The sequence below is a fragment of the Simochromis diagramma genome, unplaced genomic scaffold (assembly GCF_900408965.1).
Source record: "Simochromis diagramma unplaced genomic scaffold, fSimDia1.1 OVJJ01000293.1, whole genome shotgun sequence".
Lineage (NCBI taxonomy): Eukaryota > Metazoa > Chordata > Actinopteri > Cichliformes > Cichlidae > Simochromis > Simochromis diagramma.
The window spans coordinates 6,198,841-6,211,106 of NW_024386801.1; the positions used below are offsets into that span (position 1 = coordinate 6,198,841).

Below are 12,266 nucleotides of genomic sequence, written 5' to 3' on the forward strand. Positions count from 1 at the left end.
TCTCAGACACAGAGCGCCGGCTGTGAGCACGGCAGCCCCAACCGCTTGCTGCTCAAATCTTCTTTTTACGAGAAGCTTTCAGTCAAGCTTTTTAAGCACACTTAAAAAGTTTGTTTTACAAAGTGGGTGAACTGACACACTGCACCAAAGCCCAGCATAATATAAATAAGAATAATAACTGTTTTAGTAGATTCTGAGAATAAAAATATGGATGTGTAAATGAGCATAATGGGTCACATTTAAAGAATATAAATCTGCATTACAAAGATACACTGTAACCATTTCCTGTGTGTATGGTGTGTATATATTTGGCCTACTTACTGCAATCATTTTGTTTACGTAGCTCTCAGGACCAGTGTACTCGGTTGGATCCTTCACTCTCACCAGAACCATGAAGTAAAGGTAGTGCCACATGTTGTGTTCAGACTTGATATGCTCCTCAAAGGACACCGTTTTGTTATCAAATTTGTCTCTTTCCAACCCTGCAAGACATTAGCTCTGTTATGAATTCTACCTTAGACCATTTTGTCTATCATAGGCATGCTAGCTATACCACGAAGCTGTCTGTACACACCACAGATGAAACAACTGGTTTTGAGGATTTCTTCCTTCCCCTGTTTCTCACTCCTCAGGTCTGCAAAGGTGTCAATGATAACACCAAAGATGAGGTTGAGAACGATGATGATGACAACAAAGAAAAACAGAAGGTCGTAAACCACTCGAGCTGCAAATAGTGGCTCCTGGAAATATGGAAGAAACGCAGAATTTTATTTCAGGTTTTTCTTCAGACAGAACACACAATGAGAAAATGCCATTTTTCTGTATTCCCTGTATTCGTTTTAGGCTTGTCCTACCTCTTTGGAGGGTCTCCTGAGAATATCTCCCACACCACCTCCATTACGCAGGCCCTGGTTCAATACAGTGATTATACACATGAGCAGAGTGTCGCACACCCGCTCGGTCCCATCATCTTCACCTAACAAGACGAAAACACAGAGAAAAACATGTGATGGAAGAAATGGAGAGCGAGAGAGAGAGAGATAGAAAACCTATAAAAAGGGAGATTTTATCAAGAGGACCTTTGGTGTCTAATCGGATAAATGTGCACCTTTAAATTTGTGTTACACTCTGGTATGAAATTACACAAGATTGGACTGACACGCAATACTGTTGTTCTTTAAAAAGTTCTTCTTAAAAGGTGCTTCCCTTTTCCATCATTACATTCTGCTCATTTGATAGATTGTTTTTATTAATCTCACAGTGAGAATATTTATTTTTAATATTAGTCTTAATTTTATTAAACTGAGCTAGAAGAGTTGAAGAAGATTTTAGTTCATGAAATGAAAACAACATTCAAAAACAATTTGACCTAATTCAGATAAGTGTGACTCAGCTGACGCTGACAAGTGACTGATAATAAAACACCTCCAACTCCTACTGTAAATGAATAAAGCCACGCACAGCATGACTGCTGAGGAGAAAGAAGAGGTGAAGGATGTGGCTGAGATCACGTGTGTGCCCTTATGGCGCAGGTGATCCGTGGAGACGAAGGAGAACAAACAGGAGTAGGAGTCACCCGCCCTGCCTCATCAAGTTTCTTTGTGTGCACAAACTCAGTGTGTGTGCATGCGTACGTGCTTACGTCTCAGTATGTGTGTTAGTAACCTTTCAGGAAGTGATTACTGCTGGAAAGGTCACATACACGCCCACCACCCCAGTCAAAACACAAAATCTTAAAACTTATCCACTCCGTGACTTCCACCATGGGTAGGACACATTCAGTTTAATTTTACCCCAAAACCTACCAGGAACAGATGCGGGTGTAGAAGCAGGGCATCTCTCATTCAAACATGAGCCTGCAACCTCGCTGTTGCTCAATAAATCCCTTTTTCCTACAAGAACAACAAAAACATGGGAAGTTTGCGTCAGTGACAACAGCACTAAAAATTTCCATATGAAAGGTGACGATTAAATTATGCTCCTGCATTAAACCTTCTTCCCGCTAATTCTCATCAGCGCTGGTAGAAATCAGCAAGAAAGATATAGTCAGACATTATGTAAACTGAGGCAGCAGCTGCTGGGTGGGCGGTGAAGTGTTGCTGAAAAAACCTGAGCAAATCATTTGCACATCGGCAAAGCCCCGAGCAGCAGAGGAGCCGCACCGCCTGAGCGTGATCTGCTTGGGCAGACAGGCAGAAGAAAGAACTGTGCATCTGGACCAGAGTGTCACCAAAAGAGCTTTTTACAATGATAGTCTGGAGAACTGAGGGCAGGCGACAGGAGGTTTAGGAAGGAGAAGAAGACGACAACTTGGCGGGACAGGGGAGCACGGGGGGGTGCAGGGGTCACAGCTCTAAGTTGGCAGAAGAGTGTAAAGGGTGCTCCCCAGTTCTGATGAAGCTCCCTCACGCCGTATCTCCACTCAGCCTTCAGCTAACATACAGAGAGGCGTGAGCCCAGCTGGTTACATAACCCACCACTGCTCGGCTGTGTCTGCTGTGCTCTATTCAGTAAAACACAGGATGGCGCGGCCACCAGGTTATGCAACAGGTGCACATGTGCTAGCAGGATGTCTTCCTGACCGTGGGTGCTGGAGCTCATTAACACTACCCACACTCTCCACAGTGTTTTCAAAACATGTGTCTGGGTATATATATATATATATATATATGGCTTACTCTAGATGGTCGACAATTTCTATGGGGAGATTATACACAAGAAAATGCTGATTTGATCATTGTAATTAAGAAATTATAGATCAGATCAAAAGTGAAGGGAAAAAATGAACTCGCTGGATCAACTAGCATCCAGCAACTCCAAAATGTGAACAACTTTGTACATTACGTTCTATGATTTACACAAATTCAGAAAACGAAAACACAGCTCACTAACAAATCACAGATGTTCATGGCTGGAAAAGATTAAAAAAAGAAGAGCAAACTTGTTTCAGTTCAACTAAGGATAACTTTCACGAAAGATAACAGAAAAATATACTGAGAGGAGCGCAAAGCACAACTACAATCCAGTCTGGAGAATGAACAAAACTTTCCTTTTCCTCCTTACACAGTATAGACTTGAAATGAAGTTAAGAGAGATAATACATATCACCAGATATGCAATTACTGCACATACTACTAGAAGATTTGATCTTTTTTTACATTGTAGAAATGATTATTTATTTAATTGTTTAAACATTGCCAAACTGGAGCCATCAGTGCATTTTTAAAGGTTTTTAAGTATGACACATTCATTGGAAAGGTCAGGTATAAGTACTATGACTAAAATAGAGGTGGCATTCTTGCAACTGATTTCTATTGCATCACATTTCTTGCAGTTACATCTGAAGATGTTGAACACCACCCATGTCTCACTCAGTGTTTTTTCTGCTTTCCTCATAAAAGTGGAAGTGAAACTGTCACTATTTGGTGTAGTTTGTTTTAAATATCACACTAGACTGGTGATAAACATAAGCAGCATTTTTGAAGCATTATTTTCAAATGGCAATATCAAAGGATAGCTTAAAGCCCAAGGGATTTACGACAGGGAGAAGACCACAGTAATGACTTAGTGTACTTTAAAAGTTAAAGTTTCTGACCTGGTGAAGGAAGGCGGTCCACCTCCATGCGGAAGTCGTCTTTGAGGAAGAGGAAGCCGATGATGGAGAAAAAGTAAACGAGAAAAACGGCCAGAACCGCTGTCAAAAAAATGGAGCGGCCATTTCTCGTCACACTCTTTATCACATTGAGCAGCGTCTCCTCTCGGATCACCAGGTCGAACAGCTGCAAAAGGAGATCGTTATCTGTGAGCCATCAGCAAACATTTGGAGAACACGGTCACAAATCAAACAAGCTCTCTTACCAAAAAGCTGTAGAAGAACTCATGAACAAAGAGGCCCAGGACGCAGATGATGGCATACCACAAATGGTAGATAAAGAGCATGTCCATCACGACTGCTTTGTAGCCTCGAGTGAACGTCCCTTGGTTCCCCACAAAACTTACAAGAAACACCAACTTGTTGAAAAGCTGAAAATGGAATAAAAACAAAAAAACTCGTACGTGTGAAGAGGCAAGAACAGACACATTCTTCAAAAACAAGCCTTTGTTCACTTACATTGACAGCACCGAGCAAAAGCAGCGCAGGGCCGAGGCCCATTGTGTAGATAGCACGCAGAATAAGGGAGACCAGGAAGAACCCGATGCCTATTGGTTTAGGTAAGACGGGAAGCAGTGCGGTGAAGACTCCCAATGCCACCCACAGTAAGATATTCCAGAATGGGGATAATGTGCCTGTGTGGAAGAATAAACAATCGAACAAGGCACAAAACATCAATGCTTTAAAGCACAACATCCCTCTAATGAATTATTTATCTGAGCTAAGAGCTTAACTTAGCAAAGAGTCAAAGGAAACACTTTAAAATGTCAAACAATCATCCATGGGGACAGCATCAGTCAAAACAACCAACTCTTCTTCAGCTCACTGAGTAAATCAGCAGAGTGATGCTCATGGGTCTTTTGGAAACTGCAAAGTGCTGACAATTCATTGAGGAAGTATTTATCAGAAAGCCACAGGAACCACGTGTACAGTAGGTTTACATTTCAGCGAATCACACCAAGGCAAACCAGCAAATACAGCAAGTTCTAGTAACATTTCGCAAAACCTAAAATCAGGTAATCTAACATTGCACGCAAAGAAATGAATTTTAAAGAGTAAAATAGGATGATTATTGGGTGATTTAACTTCATCTGATTAATTAGGTCTCAGGCTGACGCCAGGCTGAGGGCAATGACATGAAGTCGTATCAACATACCGATAAAAACGATTAAAGTCCAAGTTGTCCCACCTCAAAACGATATCATGATGACGTGTGAAGGATTTCCTTTAAGCACATTTTGTACACACCTACTGCTTCTTATCCAATTAGATACTGTATGTTAGATAAATCACCAGCATTCACGAGACTGAGTGACCAAGGTGTTTAAATAAATGCAGCATCACGTGTCACAGAACACACATTTTCAGTCATAAAAAGAAAGCAATAATCATTAATAATTAACATTCCAAAAAAAGAGAATTGTTATAGACTTACTTTACTTGAAAATTAATACATTCAAAGTGTTCTTCCATAGGTTTTAAAAATGATTAAAACTGCTTGATAAAACAGCTGTAAATAGATGATGCAGTATACCTGCGCTTAAAATCAGACAGATGCATAAAAAGTCAATTATTTCTGAATTATTTAACACTATGTCTGCTGCTAAGCTGGGCTAAAGGCCTCCTGATTTTCAAAAAACATCAACCTTTCCTCAAAATCTGTAAGAAATTACGCCTGGTGAAAACAGTCACTTTGGAGAAGAATAGACAGTGAAGTGGGCTCTTGGCCTAATTTTTTTTTTTAAAAGATCTGCCTGTTGCTCATTGCATTGTAGCTGATGGTTGGTGGTTGACACTCCAGGCAGTGGTTGCACAGGTTTTCCTCATGTCACATGTCTCATGCTGTATTCACCTCATTTGCCCGTCTCAAAACTGAAATTAGTTTAAATAAATGGCCCCTTTGCCAACAGTTGCTTTAAAATTTACCACATTTCTTTCTTTCTTTTCATCACATAGCCACTAGTCTCTTTAACTCTCTGTGTGTACGCCTCTTTTTTTTTGCATGCTTGACTCCCTCATTATTTTAGTTGGATAATACTAATCAGTGTGTCTGCATTTGAATTAAAGAGATACGGCATAATTTAGCTGATATTGAGGGCTTTTATTCTTCACATACATTTTCTCTAGTACATTTATGAGATGTTATTTCAGCACCAGGAGCTGTCCATACTATGCTCTATACAAATTTTACACAATGCACACAATAATTCTGTCTGCCTCATATGGTAAGTTCATCTCTACTTTAATATTGGCAGATGTATTGCAGATTAAATAGTTAATCCATGTCCAGTAGGAGCCATTTGAAGACCACTGCCTTAAAACATTGGTTTGCTTAGCAAAAGGTTTAAAAAAATGGCTTGAAATTACAAATTACAATTTGAGAAATATGCAGAAATTCTTACCCTCATCTTCATCGTCACCAAAAGGGTAGAATACAGCCACAGCAATGTTGAGCAGGAGGGCCAGGTAGAAGGAGATGCTCCCCCAAAGAGAGATGTGACGTGAGAACCAGAACAGAGCCTTATTTTCTGTGCAAACACAACAGGGAGCATAAGTACAGGCACATGAATTCAGCACACACCACATCACTGCAGGCCCTTCAGTTTACTGTGAAAATAACATAACCAGACTTGCTGGATGGGAATCGTGATTTGTCGTCCTGAAGCCTGTTCCTGCTGCCACCACCACCACCACAATCATTATTATTTTCCAAGAACTGGATGCCGAATGTAAGGAAGACTTACTGCGGATCTTCTTCTGCCACCTCATCTCATTGTAGAGGTTGTCAAACTGGTGGAAGAAGTCATTAACCTTGCTGCCTTGGTCATCTCTCTCAGTGGTGGTGAACACACGCATCTTTGACTCCTCAGTTAGGTACTCACAGATGTTAGGAACTGGAAACACTATCTGCTCCATGCTGCGGTCATTACGCACAATCTGATAACAAAGATTAAAGGTTTGGCTTACAGTTTTATAGTTTGACGAACAATTTAAGAAATTTTAGGATAAATGACAAATTGATGATGCGGGTTACCTCTATCTGAGCTGTGTGCTTCGCATAGTAACGGAGGGCATCATCCTTTTCTTTATCGTGGTCCATGCCTGACCCCAGACCTAACCCTGACCCAGGGGTGAGGCTCTGCTGCAAGATTTTGTTGTGCCTGGCCAACTAGGAATGAAGAAATATGATTAATATGAAGATATGATTTTGCTGCACTACACTGGATGATACTGTAACCAGTAGTGAACCAAAACTAAACAAATATGGTTTACAAAATCTCCTCATGAGCGTTAATGTCATGGTCATTTTTATTGATTTTACAAGACATGACTGTGACTTTGGAAAACAAGAACTGGGTGCTGCTTTAACCTTGACTGAAATTTGAAATAGCCCATATGGACAAGAAATATTCCTTCTGGAGAAAAGTTTTATGGTCAGCGCAGACAAAGGTAGTGCCATGATGACAAGAGGTATGTTTCGTGGAGTAAAGGTGAGGCTTTCACACTAAGAACACTCAACTGCCAAGCATGGTGGTGGTAGCATTGTGCTCTGGGAAGTTTAGTACTGGTACACCGCACAAAGTGGATGGAATAATGAAGAAAGTTCTTTCACCTCACATTAAATTAACATCTAAATGGTTGAAAATTTGGCAAAATTGGGTTTTCCATCAGAGCAATGATCCCAAACGCACATCAAAACTGGTTTTGGGATGGATAGACCAGGCTAACATTAAGCTTCTGGAATGGCCTTCCCAACTCCATGAACTCACCTCTATCGGAGGATTTTGGAGCAGGTCTAAAACCCAGGTGTGTGACAACCAATTTAAATAAATTCTGCCAAGAAGAGTGACCAAATATCTAAGCAGAATTATGCCACAAAATTGTTGATCACTATCAAAAGGTGTGTGTGTGGTCGAGATGCAACTTATTAAGAGATATTTAATACATATATTTGATCACTGTTTATATATTTTTGAAAGTACAAAATAAATGCAATCTTGTGCACCCAATTCTTGTTTTCTAAAGCAATTAAAGATGTAAAGTATACAATGATTCCACCCTGGAAAAAGCCCTAAATTGTTGTGAAATTCATACCCATGATGAGCCCACAACATCTGTAAGTAATGTCTATATACCGTTCAAATTCAAGCTTTATGGCCTTGTTTTTTGTAATAGAGCTAAAGCTGCCATCTCCCATTAAAGGAATTGAATTATTTCACAGTTTTAAAGTGATCCAGATCCCAACCAGAAACCAGCAACAGTTTCTTTCTTTCCCCACACTCTGCAGAGGTAGTTTTTATGTATCCTTGCTGATAAAAAGACATCGAAAAGGACACCTGTGGCACAAGAATTAATAGATGAGTAAGAAACAGGTTCTGGCCTTTTTCCTTTCCTGTGTTGTTTACCTATTTTGTGTACACTGAGGTCAACTAGAAATCTAGGTTCAGTCAACAAATTAGATTTCCTTATTTTTTTCTGCTTCTCTTTTTAGGTGAGGAAAATTTAACATGGTTTGTGGAAAACATTCTGAGTTCTGAATACTTGCTGAGGTTTTCTTTTTAATTTATTATATTTTAAACATCTATTTTACTCCTTTAAAATAGGCAATTGTAGAGAAATTAAGAACCATTTAGTTTGTGCATTCTATCTATTGTTTATTTTATATTATCAATTTAATTTGTTTATTTAGACAATCAGAAAATATATTTCAAAGCTGATGCACACATTTGTGCATTCCTGTTTTAAGCTGAAAGGTTATTTTTTTTAAAAGTCAAACATAAAAAAATAAAATGTAACAAAAAAAAACAAAAAAACAAAAAAAACATGCACACTTCCTTGTCATGATGAAACTCGTCTGCTCTGCAGACCAAAATATCCTGTCTGACACTTTGCTCTAAAGAGACAGAAGTGAAAACTCACAAGACTTGGCTTGCTCTCAACAACTTACAAACAGCGTAGACAAAGACTGAGACACGTCAGATGGACACACACATTTAGAACAAAAACAAATTTCTCAGGGGTACAGTACTCCTTCCTCATTCCTGATCCCTGGACAAAGCAAACCATGTGTATTTAGTTGTGCAGGGACTACCTGCCTCAGTGAAAACGCCTAAAGCCTATCTGTCAGTAGAGCCAATGTCACAACACAAAAACTCATTTCAGAAAACTGTCAGAGCAGTTCATTCAGAGAAGCACTCCTCCATCACTTGGCACTCCTGCACTGCACTGGCCCAGTGGTCATTAGACTAAAGCATCACTGCATTTCCTCTGTTTGTCTGACCACTTTAGACTAACTCAAGTTTAATCTTTTCTTTTACCTGGTGGGCCAGGATGTAAATGTTGTGTCCGACATCTTTAGGTTTGATCTCGTCTCCCATGCCGTCATCGTCATCTTCACTCTGCAAACCCTGTTTGTAGGCGTCCTTCATGACATCCACCTGAAGCAAACGTGTTTTAGAAGTCACCGTTTTTGCACCACACATGTCAGGTGTAGTTTGTGTGCATGCATGACCACACTCACCAATTCAGTGGGTCTCATCTTGTAGAGAATCTTCTCTGCGTTCTCACTGTCATGGCAGCTCTCCATGATAGCTAGCAGGAGCTTGGAGGCATTGTTCTATGATACACGTTTCAAAATAATCAGCTTTTATATTTTGATCAGTTACACAAAGCTGAATAATTGAAGGGAAAAAACCAACAATACTTGTCAGATGCAGTTTTTTCAGAGTGCTGTGATTCGACTAAAGGGTTGTACTACTAAAGACATCTGCAGTCAGACAGCCAGTAAACATGGGCTTTATTTGCCCCATTGCCTTTTTCATCATTGCACAATTGTTATCTATATTTAATTAATACTATGCAGCAATGTAAGTATATAATAGGGTAATGGAAATGTGTTGCCTCCCAGACCTCTCATACAACTACTGCTCACCTTGAGTTGCAGCACCAGGTCCAGGCGATCCTTACCCAGGGGGTTGATGGCGTTGACAATCAGTGCTATAATAATATCAATACCATTTGACTCATGTTTAGCTATACAGCTCTGGAAAAGAAAAAAAAATGGACATGCTGTAGTCAGTGTTGGCTACATTACAAAAAGAAAATCATTAATATAATTCATCAGAAGAAAGTGACTGTGCTTTACAGGTAAATCCAAATAAAAGATAGTTTAAGACGGCTTACTACACCACAGCTCATGATTAAAACAGCGGTGTGATCACAAAGTGACCAGGTCCACTGTAGACAGACATTTATGCTCATATTCACACCAACAGTAGATTTAGAATCACCAGATTTCCTCCTCCTTCTAATTAGAAACCAACACAGACACAGGCGTAACATCCAAACTCCATACAGAAAGGCCCCAGCTGCTCAGCTGGTTCGAAACCAGAAATTTCCTGTTTCCTGTATTCTCAACTTGACTGGACTTGAACACATGAAATAACAAAAGCTTTTTGCTACAGGTTTAACGATACTGTATGATGCTTCACATTTAGGAAAAGATGAACAATTTTTCAAATATATTCACAGTATTAGGCTCTATTAAATAAATATGTTGACAACTTGACTATCCAATAAATCGAGCATTTTCTCTCAACTAACCAGCCACCCTCCTCCTACCTGGTTTTCATGGCAGGGCCCCTGGCAATACTCTGTAATGGTTTCCAACGTTTGGAGAATCAGATCCACATTAAACTCATTTATATAAAGTCCCAGCAGCCCTAGGCCTCCAGTGGTGCTCCCACAAATGCAGTCCAAGAACTGAAGAGTCTCACACACCAGATTGTAGTTAGTCTTGTTGTTCTGACTGCGCAGAAAGTTCTGGATTCAGCGCAGGAAAAAAAAAAAAAAAAGTCAATCAGTGGTCATTTTAATGACTGGACTTCAAAGGGCAAAGTTCACAGAGCATCAGTACCTGCAGCTTTGAATTGTGGTTCTCACAGAGCAGCTGTAGGTAACGCAGGATTGGTTTCATGATAGATACAGCCGGGCTCATCTGAGTGTCTTCCGATGCCTCCTCAGTACCGATTATCTCACTGTTTTGGCCGAGGCCTTCAAGGTCAGGGTCCAGCTCTTTTCTGAAGGCTGAGAAGGCCTTTGAGGTCACTGAGGAGGCTTCTTTTAGCTGCCCTCGCATGTCGTCCCTCATGTGAAGCCCAGAATCTTTCCCTACAAAGAAAGGATTTATTGAAAAAGAAAAAAAGAAAAAAAACACACATAAACAGACACACAACACGATTCACTGTTTAACTGCAGGGCAGGAGCAAATTGCTTCCATTCATATGTGCGGCAATTGTATTCAAGAGAAATTGATATGTGTGTATATATATATATATTTATTTATTTACAGACGTTCACTGACAAGCAGGCAACAATTTAGTGGGTTTCTGTAGCATAAAAACACCCAAACTTGATACAATGGCCTTTTGATAGGATTGCAATGTGGGCTGTCACATGCTTCAGACATGTGACTGCTTAAACTGGGAACAACAGTTTCAACAGAAGTCAGCAGAGCTACAAAAATCATTGTGGATTTATCCACTACAACTGTTTTAAACTAAACTAAACTTGTAGACCTCAAACACCGTAAAAGCATTACTTTTTTCCAGTCTGTGGCTTTTTAATTCGCTCTTTCTATGGAAATGCCTGGATGTGCTGAGGACGTGAGCCTCATGACTCAGTATTGCACTTTTAAATCCTCATCGCTAGGTACCTCTGACATTATAACAGAGGTGATTCACTTCTAATGAACTTTGCTTACTTACTTTCAGCCTCCCTTTGACATTTTGACACAGTGATTAGCTGCATTTTGAGCTCACAAACGTTATCTGGACATTATGTGGTGTTTTTGCTCTAATAAGTCAATAATGTGAAAAAAATTAAAAATACACCATCACTGAACGGTACCTTTTTTAACCCTGATACTACTGACATCACTGTCATCGTCCCTTTTTCTGCAGGTGACTTCAAACATGTTGACTGACACGGTGGCTCGAATTTCCTGCTGGGCCAAGCGCATGCGGTCGTAGAAAACCTTGAAGAACCTCTCGGACTTTTTCTGCTTGTTCAGTTGGCTGTAGAATGAGTTCTAGTTGGGAGCAAAAATGGCCATGAGTATACTTCTAACACATGTGAAGGAGAAGTACAGGATTCGTGTATCTGTGAAGCCAACCTGTATCTGTGTGTTTCCACCCCTGAGAAGGGCAATGCCCAGCTCGATGCTCTCCTTAAACAGTCTATCATTCTTGGTGTTGACGATGAGTTCAATTACCATCTCTGTTGCCCCAACATTGTCCAAAAGACACTGAATATCCGAAACAGTGGTGGCTGGCTTGTCAGCGTCTACCATGGGAGAACCTCCTGCAATGATGTAGAAATTTAAATTCTAGCTTCTGCTTCTCATGCTCTTTCTGAGTTAGTCTCATGTATGTTGCCTGGTTATTTTTGTGCTGCTGCTCTCCCTGCCTCTGGCTTTCCATGCATGCACATACCATATATAAATAATTGTAGATAGAAATAATCTCTTTTTGAGAAATTGAACAGGAAAAACTTTACAAATGTTTGATTATTTGTTATGCTCATCTACTATATTCCACACCTGCCTGGACCAAAT

The 12,266-nt window shown here is 40.0% G+C and overlaps 1 protein-coding gene across 1 annotated transcript in view; it reads right to left on the minus strand.

Moving 5' to 3' along the window:
- Nucleotides 1–12,266, minus strand: part of itpr2 (inositol 1,4,5-trisphosphate receptor, type 2) — a 58,828-nt gene that overhangs the window by 11,148 nt on the left and 35,414 nt on the right. Inside the window, exons 39-55 of the mRNA XM_040025337.1 lie at nt 11,826–12,013; nt 11,561–11,741; nt 10,569–10,822; nt 10,274–10,474; nt 9,585–9,695; nt 9,174–9,269; nt 8,971–9,090; nt 6,687–6,821; nt 6,397–6,589; nt 6,055–6,180; nt 4,112–4,287; nt 3,859–4,023; nt 3,596–3,779; nt 1,806–1,892; nt 855–976; nt 575–740; nt 322–482 (exon numbers count right to left, since the gene is read on the minus strand). Coding sequence (XP_039881271.1) covers nt 322–482; nt 575–740; nt 855–976; nt 1,806–1,892; nt 3,596–3,779; nt 3,859–4,023; nt 4,112–4,287; nt 6,055–6,180; nt 6,397–6,589; nt 6,687–6,821; nt 8,971–9,090; nt 9,174–9,269; nt 9,585–9,695; nt 10,274–10,474; nt 10,569–10,822; nt 11,561–11,741; nt 11,826–12,013 — 2,666 coding nt within the window. The remainder of the gene's footprint in view (nt 1–321; nt 483–574; nt 741–854; nt 977–1,805; nt 1,893–3,595; nt 3,780–3,858; nt 4,024–4,111; nt 4,288–6,054; nt 6,181–6,396; nt 6,590–6,686; nt 6,822–8,970; nt 9,091–9,173; nt 9,270–9,584; nt 9,696–10,273; nt 10,475–10,568; nt 10,823–11,560; nt 11,742–11,825; nt 12,014–12,266) is intronic.